This window comes from Stenella coeruleoalba (genome assembly GCF_951394435.1).
Source record: "Stenella coeruleoalba genome assembly, chromosome: 1".
Classification (NCBI taxonomy): Eukaryota; Metazoa; Chordata; class Mammalia; order Artiodactyla; family Delphinidae; genus Stenella; species Stenella coeruleoalba.
The window spans coordinates 176,790,213-176,812,769 of record NC_137169.1 but is presented as its reverse complement, the minus strand read 5'-3'; the positions used below and the strand labels follow the sequence as shown (position 1 = coordinate 176,812,769).

The following is a 22,557-nucleotide window of genomic DNA, read 5'->3' as shown; positions in this document are numbered from 1 at the left end:
ATATTGTATGATTCTACTTGTATGAGGTATCTACAGTAGTCAAATTCATGAAGAGAGAAAGTAGAATGGTGGCTGCCAGGGGCTGAGGGGGTGGGGTGGGGAATGGGGAGCTAGTTATGAGTACAGAGTTTCAATTGGAGAAGATGAATAGGTTCTAGAGATGAATGGTGGTGACGGTTAAACACCGTAAAAGTAGTTAATGCCACAGAACTGTACACTTAAAATGGTTAAGGCGGTAAATTTTATGTTATATATATTTTGCCACAGTCAAAAAAAAAAGAGAGAAAAGGAAAGAAAGAAAATTTCGGGGTAAATCTTAATGACCTTGGATTTGGCAAAGGTTTCTTAGGTATGATGCCAAAAGCACAACCAACAAAAGGAAATAGATACACTGGACTTCATCAAAATTAAAAACTTTACATGCACCAAAGGGCACTATTAAGAAAGCGAAAAAACAGCCCACGAAAAGGGAGAAGATATCTGCAAATCATACATCTGATAATGGTCTAATGTCCAGAATATATATAAAGAATTTTTAGATCTTAAATATAAAAGACAACTCAGTTTAAAAAGGGGTGAAACACTTAAATAGACATTTTTCCAAAGAAGACATATAAACTGTCAACAAGTACATGAAAAGATACTCAGCATCATTAGTCATTAGGGAAATGCAAATCAAATCCATACCATGATGAGATATCACTTCATGCCCATTAGAATGGCTAATGAACAGAAAAATAATGTGTATTGGCGAAGAAGTGGAAAAACTGGAACACTCGTGAATTGCTGGCGGGAATGTAAAATGGTGTAGCTCCTGTGGAAAAGTTTGGAGGTTCCTCAAAAAGTTAAACATCAAATTACCATATAACTTAAATTCTCCTCCTAGGTACAGAACCAAAAGAACTGAAAACAAGTGTTTAAACAAAAACATGTACACAAATTGTTCACCGCAATTATTCACAACTGCCAAAGGGTGGAAACAACCCAACTGCTCATCAACTGATGAATTGATAAAATGTGGTCTATCCATACAACGGAATATTATTTAGCCACAAAAAGGAATGAAGTACTGTTACATGTTACAACATGGATAATCCTTGAAAATATGCCAAGTGAAGGAAGCCAGAAACAAAGGCCACATATTTTATGACTCCATTTATATGAAATATCTAGAAGAGGCAAATCCACTGAGAAAGTGAGGGGGAAATAGGGAGTGACCGCTTAATGGGTACAAAGCGTACTTCTGGGGTGATGAAAATGCTGCAGGACAAGACAGTAGTGATGGTTGCACATTGTTAAATGCCACTCGACTGTACACTTTAAAATTGTTAATATGGTAAATTTTACTTTATGTGGATTTTACCCCAATTTTTTTTTAAAAAACTCCCTTTTCATCACTCTTACCTGACAGTTAATATCAGCTCTATGTTGTAGCAGGACTGTGACTAGTTCCTTATGTCCTCGATCACAAGCCCAATGGAGTAGAGCTCTGCCCTAAAAACACAGAAAAAGATAAATGAATTTGTTAATCCAGTGTGGGACCATATAAAAGATATAAGGTCTGAAGAAAGACAGAGTAATATGCAAAAATGTAGATTAACTATTCTAAGAATGATTGATATAAAATGTTCTATGGGAAAATCAGCAGACTGGAAATCAATAGAAAGTCCTGAGTTCTACTTCTGGAATCTGTTCTGTACTAGCCCAGTGACTTTCTTCAGCCTGAACAGCTTCCTCACCCACAGCGTGGGGGTAACACTAACAACAATAATACCAATAACATTTGTTGAATGAATGAGTTACAAAATAATGCTTTGTAAATTTTGAAGTACTCTATAAAGGTAAGAGATAGTTTTAAATTATGTCCACTTCTGGTGAAAAAAATCCTATGGATAAAAAAAAAATAAGTACTTAAACCTAGGTAGAGATCATAATCTAAATGCAGTTTATCTAAATTTACTCAAGTTTATTCCTTAAAATATAAGAAAATTTAATCACTTTGAAACTAAGCATTTCCCCTTCATATCCCAAATTTACACCCTGAAATATCCCCAAAACATTAGTAAAGTCTGCTAGTGTTTGTCTTCAAATGCTGACTGTGAAAGCCACTTGTAAAACAGAATAGATATTAACTGTCAGGAGACAAAAGTACTAAATATGAAACATTAATTTTAACTGTTGTCTACCAAGGATGAACGGTTACTCTCAATGTGTTAATTCTTTTCTCCACTGTCAGACATCTTGGTTTAGTTAATGAAAGGAGCCTACTCAGTCCAAAGAATAAACAAAACCCCCAAAGCTAAGGGCTTTTCTGAAGAAATGAGTGATGTATGGCTTAACACTACTTTTTTCAGGGTGGTAGTGATGTCATTTTTTAAAGAATGGAATGTTTTTCCAAATTAAGTTGAAATCCCTGCTTTATGTCATTTTAGAAAAGATTTAAGGAGATATAAGCTGGGACAAAGATGACTTTAAAGTAAAAAGCACTTTTCAACAAAGCTTTTCTAAACTCACACACTTCACCTTACAGACTCTCTTCACATACCTATTCGTTCAACTAATCAAACCAGGAACTATTCTTGAAACAAACAAACAAAAAGTAAGACAACTTCTTCCTTACAAATTGTCCTTTTCTTTTTCTTTCATTTGCTCAATTTATTTTTACTTACCTGTGAATATCTGTTTTGCAATAGGCTTACACAAAATCCGAAGAGGAAGGGAAGCAAAAAATTTTAAAACGTGGGCAAATCATTCACAGTTTATTGTAACAGCAAAACTACTTTGCTCAGAGCCCACTAAAAATTTTTTAAATGGAGACAATTCTAAAAGCCAAGTAAAAAATGTATTGTGGAGTAGAGAATAGAGTTGCCTATGGTAAATGTTCTCCAGCTCTAACGTGTACTGATTTAGTGTTACTAGAGCACTAATTTCAAAACCCTCTATACGAATAGATAGATATTCTAATTAGACTCTCAGAACTAATACCAATGTATAAAATATTTTATAGTTCAATGTAATTGTTTCACAGCTTTTACATTAAAATAATCAGATAAAATGTCAAAGTCTGTATCATTCTTAGTTCTAATTATAACTGTACATTTTATGGCTATTATGTTAAATTATTAACAAGAATTACTACATAGTTAAAATGATGCCTGATAGACTTACACAGGGAACCTACCAGAAGTACCTAATAGTTAAGTAAGAAAACATAATATTAATATATCTAGTATTTTTACTACAAGATGTACAGATAATTTCTATTTCTCAACCAGATTCCTGATTTCTCCTTAGGTTTAACCCAATAGGGTTACATAGACTAATGCTAAATTATAAATCCTTAGCTGTTTCGGTGGGAAAGCAGACAAGCAACGCATTTTACTGTTAATGGGGAGTTATATTTTATATTTCCCATATGTGGTGCCAAAAATTTACTTTAGACGAAACACCTATGACTGGACCTCAGTAGTGATTTTCACTTTGGATATATTTTCTAGAAGGGTGGCACTTGTATAGCAATGTTTTAAGGAGGATGATGTGCTCTCAGACATTTACACTATGCTTTTTAACAGGTTTTCTGACCTGCAATGTAATTAATTTTTGTAACACATTATTTTAATGGTACACTAATTAACCTTGAATTAGAATGAATTCTCTGATAATGACTTTCTGCAGAAGGGCTGAAGATAGCTACATTAAGACCACCTAATGATTAATATTTTTATGCAGCATTAAGAAGTTCAAAAACAAGAGCAGGATTAAACATACTTGTAAATAAGCATAGATAAAGTAAATCAGGCTTTGGAATTTTTGCCTTCAAATATCCTGCATTTAAATGAACAAAGATCAGCACAACCAGGTATCTGAATGTGATAACTCTTTACTTCTTCAAATTGTAGAGTTCCTGTAAACATACTCTAAGATTATTAGTTCAAGTAATAAATAACCAGTAATTTGCAGAGAAGATATCTGCATATCTATCTATCTATCTACAGATATCTGCCTATCTATCTATAGATATCTATCTATCTATAGATATCTGCATATCTATCTATCTATCCTCATAACCCCTACTGATAAAATCAGTAAATAAACACCTGTGGTTTCTCTCCTTTCTCTTTGTTAACCATAAACATATATGGACCAATATAATGCAATTATTAAATTTACTAAATTAGTTTAGATACAGGATTCCATAATTTCTCTTCCAGAAGGAAAACCATCAATTAGGTGCACATTAAATTTATATTTGCTTAAAGATTTTATACAAACTTATGAGATATTTTACGTATTTTTAGATATAATTGTTTTATCTTCTATGAATGATATAATCTCTTACAAATTTTCAAGTTAAATTTATTTTTACTGTTACCACAAAAGCTGACAATTGTTTGTCTGCTTCTAGTTTTAATAACTTCTGAAAGAATATCGCAGAACTATTTGGGACATTTGTGGGGAAAGCCATTATTAAAAGGAATCTTTGTTAGGTCAGCAGAAAACCACAAGCACTGTTTGGAGAGCTCTGGATAAATTCTGGAATTCAAATACAGTAAAACACAGCAGGGAAGAAAGAGTTCCCATCTGTTAACCAAGGGTGCAAATACCGTCTTACCTCAGACAGATGAATGACTCTAAAGTGCTTGGAAAGTGCAGGGTGGCAGCTAACCTATTAAGTGGTATTACTTTCATACCTTCTGGAAAATACAGAGTTGAGTCTTAATATTTTATATGTTTTTTTGATATCCTTGGTTACTTGTTCTTAAACCATGCAGAATTTTTAAAAATTAGATTTCTCCTGGATATCACAAATTAAATGAAAAGAGATGGTATTATAAAATGACTTGATGTTCTTAGGGTATTTTGAGAACAGATACAAACAAAGCATGTACACCATACATACAGTAGACAAAAACATGGCAAAGTTGGTATGTTTAAATTTGTTAAGAGTTGCCATTTTATCAAAGATGATATGGTATAGTACTGTCTAATTACGAAGTGAAATACTGCAAATAGGTTGACTTGAATTTCTCTCTCCAAAAAATTGGGTTTCAACTTACAATTGATTGACTTCAGCTACCAATAACCTGTAGTGTCTCTGCCTCCTCTCTCCTATCCCTATCTTCTACCCTTCGCTGCTGCCACTGTAGCAGCTGGCTACAGTGAGAACTCCCCCACCTGCAACCACCAGAAACTACACAAAGCCTCCTACTTCCACCCACCTCTCATTAGTGAACCAACAACGTTCTTTCAAAAACTCAGACAGCAGTAGGACTGGGTGGCAGTTTATGACCGCAAGATGTGGCTAGCATGGAAGCTAATACACATTTAAAATAAGTGAATACTTGATCTCCTTCACTGGCTAAGATCTAAGGTAAAAGGAAATGGTATTGCTGAGCTATCAGGGAATTCAGAAGGATTTTAAATACACTACTTAAGAAACTCCCTTTATAAGCATTTACTAAGCCATAATGTTAGTAACTAAAGGGTTAAGGAGTAAGCAAGGGAGATATTACTTCATCCTGTATAAAATAATAAGTAATCCAGTGATAATAATAAGGTAGCCAGGTGTCCATCAGAAGATAATGGATAAATACACTACAATGAATTCATATTCATACAATGGAATATCAGTCAGAAATATAAAGGAAGAATACTGATCTATATGACAATATCAATGAACTTCAAAAACACTATGCTAAATGAAAGAAGCCTTACACAAAAAAGTACATATTATGATTCCATCTATATAAAGTTCTAGAACAGGCAAAACCAATCTATGCTAGAAGAATTATCAGAACAGTGGTTACCTTTGTACGATTAGGAAAAAGAACCACTTGGGATGGGGCATGAGGGAATTTTCTGGGGTGACAGTAACGTTCTATATCTTGATAGGAGTTTTGGTTACACAGGTATGTGCATTTGTCAAAATTAATTGAATGTGCACTTCAGATTTGTGCATTTCATTGTATATATACATGTTACCTTAAAAGAAAAACCAAACTAATACTGAACTCTAGTTAATGATATGTATGCTGAAGCATTTAGAAGAAAATTTATTGTCTATAAAATACTCTGAAATGCATCAAAAACATAGATCAATTGATGGATGGAGAAACGGCTAGATATTGATAAAGCAAACATAGTAAAATAACTAGTGGTAGAATCTAGTGGTAGGGATATAGATGTTCACTGTAAAATTCTTTCAACTTTCCTGTATGTTTACAAATTTTCATAATAAAGTGTTGGAAAAAAACAAACAAAAATTTGCACACCCACATTCACAGCCACATTATTCACAATAGCCAAAATATGAAAGCAACCCAACTGTCCACAGATGGATATTTAGATAAACAAAATGCAGTATATACATACAAATATCATTCATTTTTAAAAAGGAAGGAAACTTTGACATGTTATAACATGGATGAACCTTGAAGATATTATGCTAACTGAAATAAGCCAGTCTCAAGAGAGCTTGTGTATGATTGTATGATTCCATTTACACGAAGTACCTAGAGTAGTCAGATTCATAGACACAGAAAGTAGAATGGTGGCTGCAAGGGGCTGTGGGAAGGGGAGGAATGAGGAGTTAGTGTTTAATAGGTCCAGAATTTCAGTTGGGGAAGATGAAAAAGTTCTGGAGATAAAACGGTGGTGATGGTTAAACAATGTAAAAGTACTTAATGACACAGAACTGTACACTTGAAAATGGTTAAATCTGTGAATTTTGTTATGTATATTTTACCATGATAAAAAATTCAAAAAAAAAGTATACTGCCAAAGCTCATAAGATTTAAATGACTTTCACTATTTTCTCATTTTGCATTAAGTACAAGTTTCTGGTGTAAAGTATTACCATAGGCTTGATTTTTAAATGGTGCTGCCTGTATTAATACAAATGAGCATAATTTGACAGTTTAGAATGCATTTCTCAATTATTAGTGTGAATAAAGTTCCTTTAAATTAATATGTTAATCAACTACATAACCAAACTAACATATACTCAAGTGTAGAAAGCTATTTAAGAGGATGCATTTTTTCCTTCCTTTCTTAAATAGAAGCATAAATTGAGCCTTAGTACACTGACTCTGCCTCTTAAACCTTTTGCTTCTTTGTTAGGTTAGTACTGTCTGTTTTGCCAGATTTTGCAGCAGTTTCTCAAACCAAAAGCATGTAAACTGTATTCTGACATGAGCCACAAATTTAAAACAAAGCAAGTGCAGAAAGGAATGGAGTCAAGAGAAAGGTGATCTTCTTCAAAGTATTTGAAAGAATCAATAAACATATGGAAAATGGTATAAAATTAGACTTTCAAAAGAACAGAAAGAACTTAACTAAAGTAGCAGCTCAATAAAAGAGAAATTTTTGAGTGCATTAGACAAAAAATCTATAGAAAAACCAATGAATTGCATGAATGCTTCTGGGGGGAGTGATGATAGCTGCACTGGAATAATGTCATCTAATTCATTCAAATATTATTATATTGCTACATTTGTTCTAAAACAAATTTAGATTAATGTAAAAGTTTAAAATACTATTTAAGGAACTTCCCTGGTGGCACAGTGGTTAAGAATCCACCTGCCAATGCAGGGGACATGAGTTTGAGCCCTGGTCTGGGAAGATCCCACGTGCCACGGAGCAACTAAGCCCATGCACCACAACTACTGAGCCTGCGCTCTAAAGCCTGTGCGCCACAACTGAGCCCGTGCGCCACAACTACTGAGCCCGTGTGCCACAACTACTGAAGCCCACGCACCTAAAACCCGTGCTCCGCAACAAGAGAAGACACCGCAATGAGAAGCTTGCCCACCACAACGAAGACCCAACACAGCCAAAAATAAATTAATTAGAAATAAATAAAATATTATTTAAATATCACTAAGAAGCACGTATTCAGTGTCTACTGTATATGGCACTAATCTGAGATATAAATTGTGTGACAAGAACTGTGCAGACATAATATGTGCCTGATGATTGATAAGAAATATTCTGTTCATATATTAAGTACACTTTATAAATTATTTAAATCATCCAAGATATTTTCTTGGAAGAACTATAAATATGTGGCATGTGTGAAGAGTTATATTAACTGACTCAAAAAATAAAAATTGAAGCACCATTTTAAAAAATGTATAAGCTTTTAGATCTTCACATTTCTCTTCATATTATCTACACCTCAATTTCCAAACATTTCTGCAAATGATTAAAAAATTTAATAAAAGCTGTAATTTAACAAATGAGTACACAGAACACCATGATGCTATAAACTTGGAACCTATAGCGTCCTGAATAGTAAGTATAACTACAAAACTTTTTTTATTACATGAAATATAGACAGCGTCCTAATTACCATATCAGTAGGAAACACCATGTAATTTTCTCGAATTAGAAATATATGCCTTACTATATCTGTAGCAATTACAACTTAAATAAAAGATACACACCAGGAACTATACTTCTGCATAATAAAATAACTTCATTGTAGAATAGGAATATTTTATTTAAAAGGCATTTTATATATATATGTATATGTTCATGTGCTTTGATAGCTATAGATTCTAAGCATTTTAGGCAATATAATAATTATGTTTATTTCAATATGTGGGAGTGCAAATGTGGCTTATCATGTTATGACTATAATTAAAATTTCTCTATGTGCTCACAAAAAATTTTAAGTGCAATAAATGTAATTTTTAATCATCTCAGGGAAAGACTGAAATTGGGCTGAATCTGCTGAATGGCATTTTAAATAAAGTCATATACCATTCCAAAGAATCTTAGGCAATGAGTAGTGAAATAACTCAAGCTCAAATATTAGACAAACACCTAGAAGACCAGGATATCCTTTCAAAATTGTAATTGTTACCCAACTTATTATAGTAGGGAAATGTCTTTTTTCTGATAAAGGGGTTAAAAGTATTTAGTTAGCAACTTAACTTTGAGATTATATACTTTTAATCCATCATCAAAGCTTGCAAACTTGTTTTATTTGCTAGAGCTTTAAGTGTCATGAAGCAGTACCCTTTATTTTATTTAGGATGTTAATTTTAAGCTCCCACCTCCCTCACGTTCTTAAATTAATTCATACAAATCCCTGATTAATAATAAAAGGTCTTGCCATCAGTATTTAGAGCCCAGCCTGAGTTGTCATGGCTGAAAGGGCAGAAATCTGCTTGGAGCAATGAGAGAACCCAACTGAATTCTGGGCGTCTCAGTCTATGAATGTGTAAGCACTTCATCTGTTCATGGAAACACAAGTGTTCTGGCAGACTTGGGGGAAAGGCAGCTGCATGGGTAACAAACTGGAAGACCTGGGAAACCGTACTATATCAAAGTCACTAAATGACAGAAGCAAGATATTTTAGAAGTGTTACTTTTATTTTCACACAAAAATGGTGTTGTTTAGTGTAAGCTATTTGAGTTCTAGACATTTATTTTATCCCTATCATTGCTGCCCAATGATCCTTGCAGAGGTCACAGGTGGATTTGACTATTTTATAAAAGAAATTGTTGCAAATCAGAGCACAACAGTAGCAGGGTCGACTGGAAATTGATTATCCTTCTTAAATCCAGTGGTGGAAAGAACACTCTCTCAGACCTGCATTTCCACTTAGCAGTTGTATGTATTCGAACAAGTAATGTGTACATCTCTGAAATAGTTCCTGTCTGTGAAATAACGATAACATCTACCTTACAGGGCTGTTGTAAAGACAACACGGTAATAAGTGAAAGTACCTTACAGAGTTGTAAATATGGGGAAAGTACTCTGTAAACCATAACCCACACTGTATAAAATAGTATTATTTGAAAGATGGAGAATTCTAACAGGGATAATATAGTACATACACAATCATTTCCAGTGAAAGTGACTGTGAAAAGTTAAGTGGGCTTTTCGTTTCCAGTTCCATATATAAGGAGCTAGGAAGTTGCCACTCCATCCTAACAAACAAACAAAAAAGCTGAAGAGACTGAAAAAATCAACAATTCTTAGATCCATAAGAAAGGGAAAGACACAGGGCAAACCCCTGAGACTAGAGAGACAGATAGATGAATTCGACATCCTGGAGCAGAGCCTCACAAGTGGAAACCAGCCGGGGAACCAGAGCCAGGTAAGAAAACCTGACCGTAATAAATGAATTGCTGGAGGCACAGTGCAGACAACTCTGAGGGTTAAAAACTCCACGGGCATCTACTCAACCCCTCTATCCGCACCCCCCCAATAGTGTGAGATTTACTTCTAGGAGCTTGACCAGGTTCCCACAATAAATGTCAGAGAGACATCCCCTCAGGCTTCTGGCAGGGGGAAGGGAAATTAACCGTTCTGAAATATGCCAAAGCTCTATTGTTCTCAAAACCGCCTGCCTTCAGGGGAAACTGGCTAACCAGCACCTAACCTGTTGGGGTATTATCAGAGCCTAACTGACCTGGGGGTTAGGAAAATACCCAACTCCAGTCCACTCCAGCCATTCTGTCCCAACTAAAGGGGGAGGGAAAAAAAAGAGAAACATTTGTGAGATTCCCAGTCCAGAGGCATAGGCTCACTACAAAACTGAGACCGAACCATAGGACCATAGAACACTTTCTCTCCCCAACACCTCACCACCGCATTACTAAGGGCCTATTCATAGCAGTTCCTTTTATCTGATATATCAAGTCCAGCTATCAGTAAAAATTACAAGACAAACCAAAAGGCAAAAAATCCACAATCTGAAGAAACAGAGTAAACATCAGAATGAAACAGGGCAGAGATGCTGGAATTATCAGGTTGAGAATTTAAAACAACTATGATTAATATGCTAAGGGCTCTAATGAATAAAGCAGACACCATGCAAGAACAGACAGACAATGTAAGCAGAGAAATGGAAATCCTAGTAACCAAAAAGAAATGATAGAGATAAAACAACCACTGTAACAGAAATTTTAAAAATGCCTGTGATGGGCTTATTAGTATACCAGACATGGCTGAAGAAAGAATCTCTGAGTTAGAAGATATATCAATAGAATCCTCGAAAACTAAGAAGTGAAAACAAAGACTGGGGAAAAAAAAAAAGAAAACCCAGAACAGAATATCCAAGGGCTATGGGACAAATACAAAAGATACAATGTATGCATAATGGGGATACTAGAAGGAGAAGAAACAGAGAAAGGAACAGATGAATACCTGAAATAATGACTGAATTTCCTCAAATTAATGCTAGACACCAAGCCACATATCCAGGAAGCTCAGAGAACACCAAGCAAAATAAATGCTTCAAAAACTACACTAGGCATATCATTTTCAAATTACAGAAAATCAAAGATAGAGAAAAACCCTGAAAGAAGCCAGAGGAAAAAAAACATATTGCTTATAAAGAAACAAAGATAAGAATTACATCAGACTTCTCCTCAGAAACCATGCAAGTGAGAAGAGAGTGGAGTGACATATTTAAACTGTTGAGGAAAAACCCCTGCTAACCTAGAACTCTGTATCCTGAGAAATTATCCTTCAAAAGTGAAGGAGAAGTAAAGACTTTCTCAAACAAATTTTGAGGAAATCTGTTGCCAATACACCTCCCTTGCAAGAAATGTTAAAAGAAATTCTTTAGAGAGAAGGAAAATAATGTAGGTCAGAAACTGATCTACATAACGAAAGAAGGAGCATCAAAGCAGGAATAGTGAAGGTACAATAAAAACTTTTATTTTTCTTACTCTTAATTGATCTAAGAGAACAGTTTGTTCAAAATAATAGCAACAATGTATTTGATTATACATGCTTATGTATCATATATATCTTATGTGTGTACTAATATACAAACATGCATATATAGTATGCATATATACATGTTTATGTATGCTTTTATGTAAGTGAAATGAGTGACAGCAATGATACAAGGGACAGGAGGGAGGAATTAGGAATATTTTGTTTTTATAAGGCACTCACACTACCCATGATAGTATCATGTTATTTGAAAATGGACTTAGATTAGTTATAAATGTATATTGCAAACTCTAGGACAACCACTATAAAAGGTCAAAAAAAGCATAACTGATATGCTAAGAAAGGAAAGAAAATGGAATCATATTAAATGCTCAATTAAAACCACAAAAGGCAGGAAAAGAGTGGAAGACCAAAACAGGAACAAAGAATAAGGGCAACATATAGAAAACAGTAACAAATATGGTAAATATTAATCCAACTATGTCAGTAATCACTTTGAATGTCAATGGCCTAACTGTACCAATTAAAAGACAGATTGTCAGAGTGGATCAAAAACACAACTCAACAATATGCTGTCTATAAGAAACCTACTTGAAATATATAGGCACATATAGATCAAAAGTAAATGGACAGACAAAAAAATACCATGCTAACACACAACAGGAAAACAGGATTAGCTATATTAATTTCAGTCAGAGCAAACTTCGAAGTAAGTAAAGTTATGAGGGATAAAGAAGGGTATTACATAATGATAAAGAGGTCAATTCTCCAAGAAGATGTAACTATTCTTAACGTGTACGTACCTAACAAAAGAACATCACTCATGGATGGTAGGAATACAAGATGGCACAGCCATTTGGCAAGACAATTTGGTGGTTTCTTAATAAACTAAACATCCTCTTACCATATCATCTACAAACTGTACTCTTTGTTATTTACCCAAAGGAACTGAAAACTTACGTCTACACAAAACGTACCCATGGATGTTTATAGCAGCTTTATTCATAATTGCCAAAACTCAGAGGCAACCAAGAAAAGTCCTCAGGAGGTGAATGGATAAATAAACTGTGGTACCTCTAGACAATGGAATATTATTCGGTGCTGAAAGGAAACGAGCTCTCAAGCCATCAGATATGGAGGAAACTCAAATGCATATTACTAAGTGAAAGAAGCCAATCTGAAAAGACTACATACTATGCGATTCCAACTATATGGCCTTCTGGAAAAGGCAAAACTATGGAGACAACCAAAAGATCAGTGGTTGCCAGGGGAGTGGGGGATATTAATATTCAGAGCACATAGGATTTTTAGGGCAGTGAAGAGTCTGTATCATACTGTAATGATGAATATTTCATTATACATTTGTCCAAATACATAGAATATACAACACCAAGAGGAACCCTACAGTAAATTATGGACTTTGGATGATAATGATATATCAATGTAGGTTCATCCTTGGTTTTAAAAAAAAAAAGTACCATGTTAATAATGTTGGGTCATATGGGAAATCTCTGTACCTTCCTCTCAAATTTATTATAAAACCTAAAACTGCTCTGCTCTTAAAAAAAAAAAAAACTAAGTCTTTACAACAAACAGTTGTGGTTTCTTCATTTCTTCATTATATCATCATCCTTCATTCATATTATTCACTAAGGATAATCAAGACAGCTAACATTTGAGTGCTTGGCATGTGTGTTTCAGGTACTGCTTGAGTGCCTTATATATAATACTCAAAACAATTCTGACACAGGTACTATTATTATTCCCATTGTACACATTAGGAAACTGAGACAGAACAAACTTGACAAAGGTCATATAGCTAGGAAGTGACAGTGCTAGCACTCGGACCCAGGTAGTCCAGCTCATCACCATTATACTATGCTGCTTCTGCTTATTCATTCATTCAGTCATTCATTCACTCATAATTCATCAAATCTTTATTGAGCATATGGAATACACCAAGAGCTCTGATAGAAACATTTTCAACAAGGAATATCTCAAAACATTTACCCAGGAAGCTACTAAAGGAAATGCTCCTTCAAAACCAGGAAATAAATAGAAGAGGACGCTAGTGGAGGAGACACTCCATCAAAACACAGAAGTAAACGATAAAAGATGAAGACCTGGGATCCACAAAATAGAAAAATCCAGGAAAAAGGGGAAGAGAATTCCAAAGACAGTGGTAAAGCATAATCCCAGAATGACATCTATGCAAGAGGCCTAGAGAACAACCAGTCCACTTTAGAGATGAAGAAGGAAGGAGGGTTCCAGAGGAATATTGCTAAAAAAAACCATGGGACTGATTACCTGATGTGCTTGACTGTACAGAGAAGACCTCTACTGGACAATTTGAGGAAAGAATTGCAATAGGAACACAGAAGACCAAGAAAAAAAAAAAGAGGCCATTATTAACCTTAAGAAAAACAAAATGTTGTACCATTGTATGTAGATTGCATTATTCATAATTATATAATTTATTCATTCCCTTTCCACCCTTGCCTTGCTTCCCTGCAATCAAAGCCGACTTCCTACTATAGTGACCTGGGGCTTGGCCTTGTGACTTGTTTTAGACAAAGGAATGAGTAGATGTGACACATGCTACATCCAAGGAAAGCTTTAAATGTATTTGTGGGGTCTGGTTCTGTCTGCCTTTATTGTCTGCCCCATATAGGGTCTATCCATTGGGATTAGATCTCAGAATGAGAAGACATATGAAATCAAGATGAACTGAGCACAAACAAGGCTAGTAGAAGCCAGCAGAGTCTCAACTGGTTCCAAGGCTTTTGAAATATGAGCAAGAAATAAATGTTGTTAGCCACTGAAATTTGGGGTTTTGTTTGTTTTGTTTTTACTACAGCAAAAGCTGACTAATACATATAGTACAGTCCATAGCTCAGCAACAAACAATAGTTACATAGTCATAATAATAGTTACATTATAATCATAATTGACTATATTACATTAATTATAGTATAATTTGTAATAATAATAAAAACACTGATATAATAGAGATGCAATCAGAAAACTGACACTAAAAATTGTGATATAACTATGTTAAGAGGGTGGGGAGAGAGAGGGGGAAGATGAGTAAAAGAGCTAAATCCTAATATAACATAGAAGAAAATCAATAATGTTTAGACTTGCAAAATCAAGAGATACAAGTATATTATTTAGAATTATGTAGGTAAATTGCAAAAGAAACAACTAAAAGCACTGAAAGTTTTTGCCTCAAGGGAGCTAGAATCAAATGTGAGAAGGATGCAGATAAGGGAGTACATTTTTTGTTGTAAGACTTATAGTACTATTTGATTTCCTTTGAACTATCTACATGTATTAACTTCATAAAAATCTTAACTCATGAGCACAAACATTAAAAACGACAATAAAATCAGGAGAAGCAATCGTGCCTGACTGACTAAAATAAAATGTATTCTGATCCTGAAAGGCAAAAAAAAAACCCAAGTGGGAATCAGAAGAGCCGCTGTTACTGTTTCACAATCTGGCTTCCACTTTTCTCTAGCGACATCTTTCTTGACTCCTTTCATTATTTATAGGAGAACAAACTTTACTGTAGAATTACAGTCTTACATTTTCAGTTCCAGATGTCACTGAAAATATACTACAGGAAAGATGCTGCCTAAAAGTGAGATAATATTAAGGGCTAACCTGTACAGAGAGCCCTCAGTTAATACAGAAGTTGATCATCTACTCTACGCATCATCTACGATCACTGCATGTCCTCTTCCTAACAATTGCTACCTTCTGGTCATTTTGAACATCTTCACTGAATTACCAAAGAATGAGAAAAATGATTAAAAGTGATTAGTAAATTTTGCTCCTTTTTAAACAACTATAATTCAGGGACAGTTTAAGCTCAATATGTGAACAGTTTTATTCACAAAATAAATAAATTAATAAGTAATATATTTTACAAAATAATTTAGTATAGGATCCCTTTAAATAGTGGGCCTGCATTTAAATGATTGGATTTACCAAAATTTTGACAGTTTTCTAGAAATACAGTTACTGGGCAAAGGACAATATTACTTGTTTCAGGTATAATGACAGAATATACTAAAGCTATTTATAAATATTTTAATATTACCTATAGATTTCACATAAATATGTTAATAGTCTCTCCCTTTAACATGAACAAATATAAGTTATTTTCCTGCTGCAAGTTTCAGCTAGTAACTTCTATAATGGACAGAAATATGATGGATACAGATACAGAAAGTATCTTAACTGGGTGACACCATCTCATTTAGATATTCTGATATACTGTTAACCATAATGTGGTTTGAGTTGTAGTTCAGAGGCCTCTGCTGTGTAGAAAAAAAGCACTGGGGCAGAACAACAAAGCATAAGAAAATAATTAACAGGACACGTTTTTCATACCTCTTCATCTTTCATATTCACATCCACGTTTTTTGATTTGAAGACTTTGGTTATATGGTCAATGTTGTTTTCTCTGCAGTAATCAAATATGTTTTTGTCTTCTTCCCTAATTAGAGTAAAAAAAAAATAGTGTTTGTCTTACTAGGTAATACATAAAAGTTACATATTTTTAATACAACCTATTTGCCGCAAACATTAATGGAATCTGTTTTTATAAAGAATTTTACATGAACAATACTGGATTTTCAGTAAGACGTAATACATCCAATCTCTGAAAAGACTAAAGTTCCTAGCAACTATAATTATACAGAAGAGCTTCATCTGCTTTAACAAGTTACACTAGTACACTAATATAACATCTTGAGTAGATTTTCTCAGTGCTCTTTTTCTCCAGTTACTTTTATACACTGACAGGCACATATATCCTCTGACTCAGAATTTTCAATTGTAGCACTGCAGCGAGAAGGTCATTTACTGTTGCCTGTATAGAGGTAGCAAAAGATCAGGACATAGCTTACTACTTCTCTTACAGAATAACAGAAGGATAAGTTGGTTGCTATCCAAGTTTTTAAGAAATTACACACACAACACGAACATATATACACACACACCAAAGTAATTTTCTTAAGGGAAAGATAATTAGAGCATCACAAAATTCAGAAGTTCTTCATGAGATAATAAAAATAAAGACTGGGAAGCACAGTATGTACTCAGCACTATTCTAAGCATATCAATGTACTAATTCACTTAATCTTATCCAACAGCTGCTTCACTTCACAGATAAAGAAATAGGTAAGGAGAGGTTATATGACCTGTCAAATGGCATCACATTTATCAAGGGTAGGATAAGAGCTAGAACTTACTCAGATCAACTGATTTTGCATATAGTCCATTTTTCTATTATATCAAGCTACATCTCAATTAGTAAGCTGTAGTCTCTTCCAGAATCTAAAGCAGAAGTTCTTAACATGAGGTCTATGAGTTCTCTAAAATAGTATACAGAATTATCTGTGCAGATGCATAATGCATTTTTCTGACTGTGTTGGCAGTGGGTAGGTGGGGAAGGGGGAGTTAGCTTCAGTGAGGTTCTCAAAAGGATCTATGATTACCAAAAGATCAGTAATTTGGAATATTAATAATGAAACTATTCTACATTTTCTAAACAGGCATAAAATAATACAATTTGAGTTTCAAACATTATAACTAGTATGTTCTACAACCTGTAAGGCCACAGCTTCCATTCATCAGAAAAAAAGCATCTGACCATAGGAGTCCTTCTATCTTAAAAGCCAATACCTCATACCCTATAAAAAGTTATTTCTAGGGGGCTTCCCTGGTGGCGCAGTGGTTGAGAGTCCGCCTGCTGATGCAGGGGACATGGGTTCGTGCCCCGGTCAGGGAAGATCCCACATGCCGTGGAGCGGCTGGGCCGGTGAGCCATGGCCGCTGAGCCTGTGCGTCCGGAGCCTGTGCTCCGCAACGGGAGAGGCCACAACAGTGAGAGGCCCACGTACCGCAAAAAAAAAAAAGTTATTTCTAGTCAGAGGTAATTAACTTAAAACACACTACTTTGGCATTAACAGTCTAAGCCTTCCTTACACGTGTCATGTATTTAATTGAGCACCTACTACATGCAAGGCACTGGACAAGATTCTGGTGATAAGAGATGATAAGGATAAGCAAGAAACTTTGCATTCAATACATGTACAGTATGGTTGAGATGATAAAAAATATATATACCATTAACATAAGGTAAAATTGGATCTTTAAAAAGGCCTATCAGAATACAGAGGAGAAACAGCCTGCTTCAAGCTGGAGAAAATGAGCTACGTTTCCAGGAAGAAAATCACGTTTTTAAAAAAAATAGGGTCTCTTGAAAATGTTCATTTGCAAAAGAGAAAATGCTTTTCCAGATCACTTACTCTGGAAGAAAATAGTGAAGTCTGAGGCCAAAACCCCTGAAAGGAGAAGTCTGATTTTTTAAATTAAGGCTGCATATAACAGTATTTTAGCTATATTTAACTATCACAAAAAATACTTTCTATGAAAAAGTGCATTCAGCATTCTGACTTGGGAAAGAGAGGAACCTATTTTCCTTCAATACAATAACAGAGACCCCTCTAATTCAAGAGGCAGAAACTTCAACTGTGAGAGAAAGTATTGCGTCATTTTAAGTCATAATAAAAAATACACTACTCACCAATTGTTTTGGATTTGAAAATAATGGGGAGTTGGTGGTGGGACACAGAAAGGAAAGTATGGAGGATCCTTGGGATGTAGGTTACCCATACCCAGTAAAATGCAAGAATAATTCAGAGATGGGAGGACCTTCTGTGTGGTCCTTTTTCCTTAATTCCAAATGTGCATGTACACTTATGCCATAAGCAATATTATTTAAAATGTTTATATTGCTTAATATATTCTCAATGTTTCTTATATGTATCATTTATATCAATTATTTTGTTTTGGTATGTGAATTTTTTGGAGGTCGGGGCACTTTTTCATCTGTATACCTGCTTATCAACTGCAGTTTATCATTGCTAAGTATGTTAGGCACACAGAGGTATTTATAAAATACTTCAGGGTAGACTACACAATGTAAATTAAATATAAAATGGGAGAGTCAATAAAAGTCACCACAAATGTGCTACAAAGCTGTGTGACTAATATTAAAAGATATTAAGTGATACTCTTGGGCTTAGTTGTTAAATATAGTTATCTATCCCCACTTCAAGTTTTGACTATCTTACTAGTCAGCAACCAAGCTGTCTTTATACAATATCACCACCTAGTGGCCAAAATGGAGAAACATCTGGAGTAACATCTTTCTGTTATCTCCTTTCTTGCCCCCAACAAGATTATGTACAATATACAAATCAAATTCTGTCTTTTTCCCTCTGTATTTCCCAGTTAATACAGTCTTCCACAGGCAATTTTTCTCTGTATATCTATACTTAAATGAAACAACAGGTGCAAACAAATTCAACCATTACCAAATACAGTAGAGCCTTAATAAATGTTAGTGCCCTTCTACATCTTCTCACTTTATCTTCCCTTCTCTTTTGATTCTTACCCGGTTATCTTTTTCCTTCTCTCTGATGAATGTGAGTGACAAAATTATCATATCCACTCTCTACAGATGAGTATGAATTATTTTCATGATGCTACCTACCCTCAAGAATGTCCCATATTATCATAGCACAGGACTCTCTTTAGATTACTCCAAATTTCCTAAAATTGACAGAAAATACATTTATCTGAACGAAAAAAACCACTGGCTTTCTTTGAAATTCTTTTGAAATATAAGGGCACACACTTGTGGAAGAGAGGGATGGTGTTTAAGTATAGCTGTCTTTCATCAGAATCACGGGAAGAAGAGATTCTTGCCCACCCACTCCTAAAAATGCTATCTGCATCACTTTCTACAAAGACTGCATTTTCCTGTCAAAAGACTATTTCAGACAGTTAGCCCTCTAAAGATGGCAAGCCATCTAAAGTCCATTTAACTACTTTTCATTTACCTCACAGAATTAAAAAACACATTTATGGGGCTAGCTCAGAAATCTAACTATTTAATAGACACATTCAGTAAATACTTCAATTCAATTCATGTATTTATCAAGCAACGGGCAATCAGATATAAAAAACAGTATTCTAGTAAATAGACAAAGAAAAAGTATTTATTGAATGAATGAAAACACAAAGAAGGGTAAGCCAATACTTATACAAATTTAAACAAATGCCACAAATTCCTCAAATCAAGGAATGTACACCTGTGGGCTCCTGGGGTACAGAAAGACCCAAAAGAATATGCAGAAATGGAAAATTTTAAGAGAATCAATTTCAGCTAAACTTCTAAATAAACACATTCTTTCCTAAACTGATCTACTTGAAAAAGTTCCTGTGGTAAATATTTCATTGCCATTCCCATTTTCAACATTCCCCCTGCTCAACCATTCTCCTAGTTCATAAAATAAAAGCACACACCTCTCTCCATACTATGGTATACTTCTAGGAAACATAACCAAAAGACTTTACTAAGATTTAGCAAATGACTATTAATTAAATCTGTTACTCTTTTGCTTAAAAGTACTGTTTAACTAATATACAGACCAGCCCCCCACAGTCAAAAATAACTGTTAATAGTCAATCCACCAATTAACTTTACAGTCAGCCCATGGTACCTGGGGGTTCTCCATCTGAGGATTCAATCAGCCGTGGATTGTGTAGTACCGTAGAACATATTTCGTGAAAAAATGTAAGTGAACATGCGCAGGTCAAACTCATGTCATACAAGAGTCCACTGTGCTAGGAAAGGTTTGGGGAAAAAATTAATCCCAGGTTGTACTTCTCTAAGATATAAATTGTCCATGGTACCAAATAAAGGGACAATTTCGGTGAAAAACTGGTTTTGAGAAGCCCTCCTACAACTAAGGTTAGAGGATGGAAGAGGTGAAATAAAACAAAAAAGACTTGATGCTAGGACTTCCCTGGTGGCGCAGTGGTTAAGAACCCACCTGCCAATGCAGGGGACATGGGTTCAATCCCTGGTCCGGGAAGATCCCACATGCCGCGGAGCAACTAAGCCCGTTCGCCACAAATATTGAGCCTGCACTCTAGAGCCCATGAGCCACAACTACTGAAGCCCACGTGCCTAGAGCCCGTGCGCCACAACAAGAGAAGCCACTGCAATGAGAAGCCTGCACACCGCAATGAAGAGTAGCCCCCGCTCACCACAACTAGAGAAAGCCCGTGTGCAGCAATGAAGACCCAACGCAGCCAAAAATAAATTAAAAAAAAAAAAGACGATGCTGAACTCTGTCTCATTCTAATAAAATAATATGCATCTCTTAAATAAACTATTTTTAACATTAAAACACACTTCCAATAAAATTTTAAGACACGTTTCCAATAAAATTTTACTTATGCTTAATAATTATTTAACAAAATGTATAATGAATGTTGATCAGCTGTATAGAAATAATAGTTATAATTCAAATGAGAAAAATTTAATGCTTAAAGCCTCTGCATCACAGAAAATTAAAATTTTAACAATTCCAACTTAATACATATTTCTGTTGCAAAGAATTGATAGTGTACTAAGACTACACAAAAATATATTGCTTTAAAATAAAATTGTGTGGGAGAAGTACAATTAAAGGAGAAAAAGGAGTGATGTAAAATTTCTAACTATTAAAGACCTTATTCTATATTTTAAAATCAAGATCAGAATTTTATTTATTTTAATTAAACTTTCTATTTCAAGACAATTGAAGCTTCATGTGCAGTTGTAAGAAATAATAGAGAGCTGGTAGTATTTTCCCAGGTTCCCTCAATGGTAACATGTTGATGTGTTTTTAAAAATGGATTTCATTATAGTATTTAGATTCTATTGGATATATCTAAAACAGTAATCTGTTTATTTTAAAATTCCATTATTTACAAAATGCCAGAAATTATGCCCTTTGCAATTATTTAAATTTTTAAATAAAAATTTTAGATGCTATCATAAAAACATAAGAGGGAATAAATAGTCTTCCAAAATTTTCTTAGGAACTATATCAGCAAAGGTTTTTTAAATATCACTGCTGTAACCCAATATTCTATAAAGTAGAGGCCCAAACCAAGGAGTGGGCCATTCAACCAAGGATGATCAAAGAAGGTGTTACAGAAGAGTTGACGTTACAACCTAGCCTTGAAGGATAAACTGACAACGCAGCTAAGTTACTGAAGGATCCTGAAGAACAGAAGAAAAGGAAAAGCACAACAAAATGAGGTGTTCAGGGGAACTGCAAGCAACTGGTTACGGCAGGGTGTTGGGAGATAAAGTTAAAGGTTATAAGGTGGACAACAGATCACAAAGAACCTTCTTGGTACACTGCATATAACATAAGTAACAAATGTTAGTAACAAATTATTTGGGGAACAGAATATTTACCCACCTTCCAAAACTTGGAGTAAAGGGTAGTAGAATTGTCCTCTTATTTAGCTAAACAAACTAAATAAAAGCTACTAATGAGAGGAGAAAAGAATGTCTCCTAGATAACTTGAACAGCTACTTGATTCACACACTAACCTTAACACATCTAAAAAAGCAAAACAGTGAGACAACTACCATGAGTAGGAGGTAGCAATGGTTAGCAATGAACCATAGGAGGAAGCAAAAATCTGTGAAGCCAATTTTGAACACTGCCCAAAAGAAACAATTAATCGAAGGCAAAAAGGCATTCTGAGGTATTTCTCTGCTGGGAGACAGTCTGTTCTAGAGGCATCATTAGGACTTTGGCTAAAGCAAATCTAAAAATAATTCCCCCGGGCTTCCCTGGTGGCACAGTGGTTGAGAGTCCGCCTGCTGATGCAGGGGACACGGGTTCATGCCCTGGTCCGGGAAGATCCCACATGCCACGGAGCGGCTGGGCCTGTGAGCCATGGCCGCTGAGCCTGCGCATCCGGAGCCTGTG

The 22,557-nt window shown here is 34.9% G+C and overlaps 1 protein-coding gene across 4 annotated transcripts in view; it reads right to left on the bottom strand.

The window, feature by feature from the left end:
* ACBD6 (acyl-CoA binding domain containing 6) overlaps positions 1-22,557 on the bottom strand; it is a 228,571-nt gene that overhangs the window by 128,630 nt on the left and 77,384 nt on the right. For 3 of the 4 annotated variants that reach the window (XM_079929795.1, XM_079929797.1, XM_079929798.1), the window contains exons 5-7: positions 16,097-16,202; positions 14,006-14,035; positions 1,405-1,494 (exon numbers count right to left, since the gene is read on the bottom strand). In XM_079929795.1, coding sequence (XP_079785921.1) covers positions 1,405-1,494; positions 14,006-14,035; positions 16,097-16,202 — 226 coding nt within the window. The remainder of the gene's footprint in view (positions 1-1,404; positions 1,495-14,005; positions 14,036-16,096; positions 16,203-22,557) is intronic. The other variant, XM_079929796.1, reaches the window with a different exon arrangement.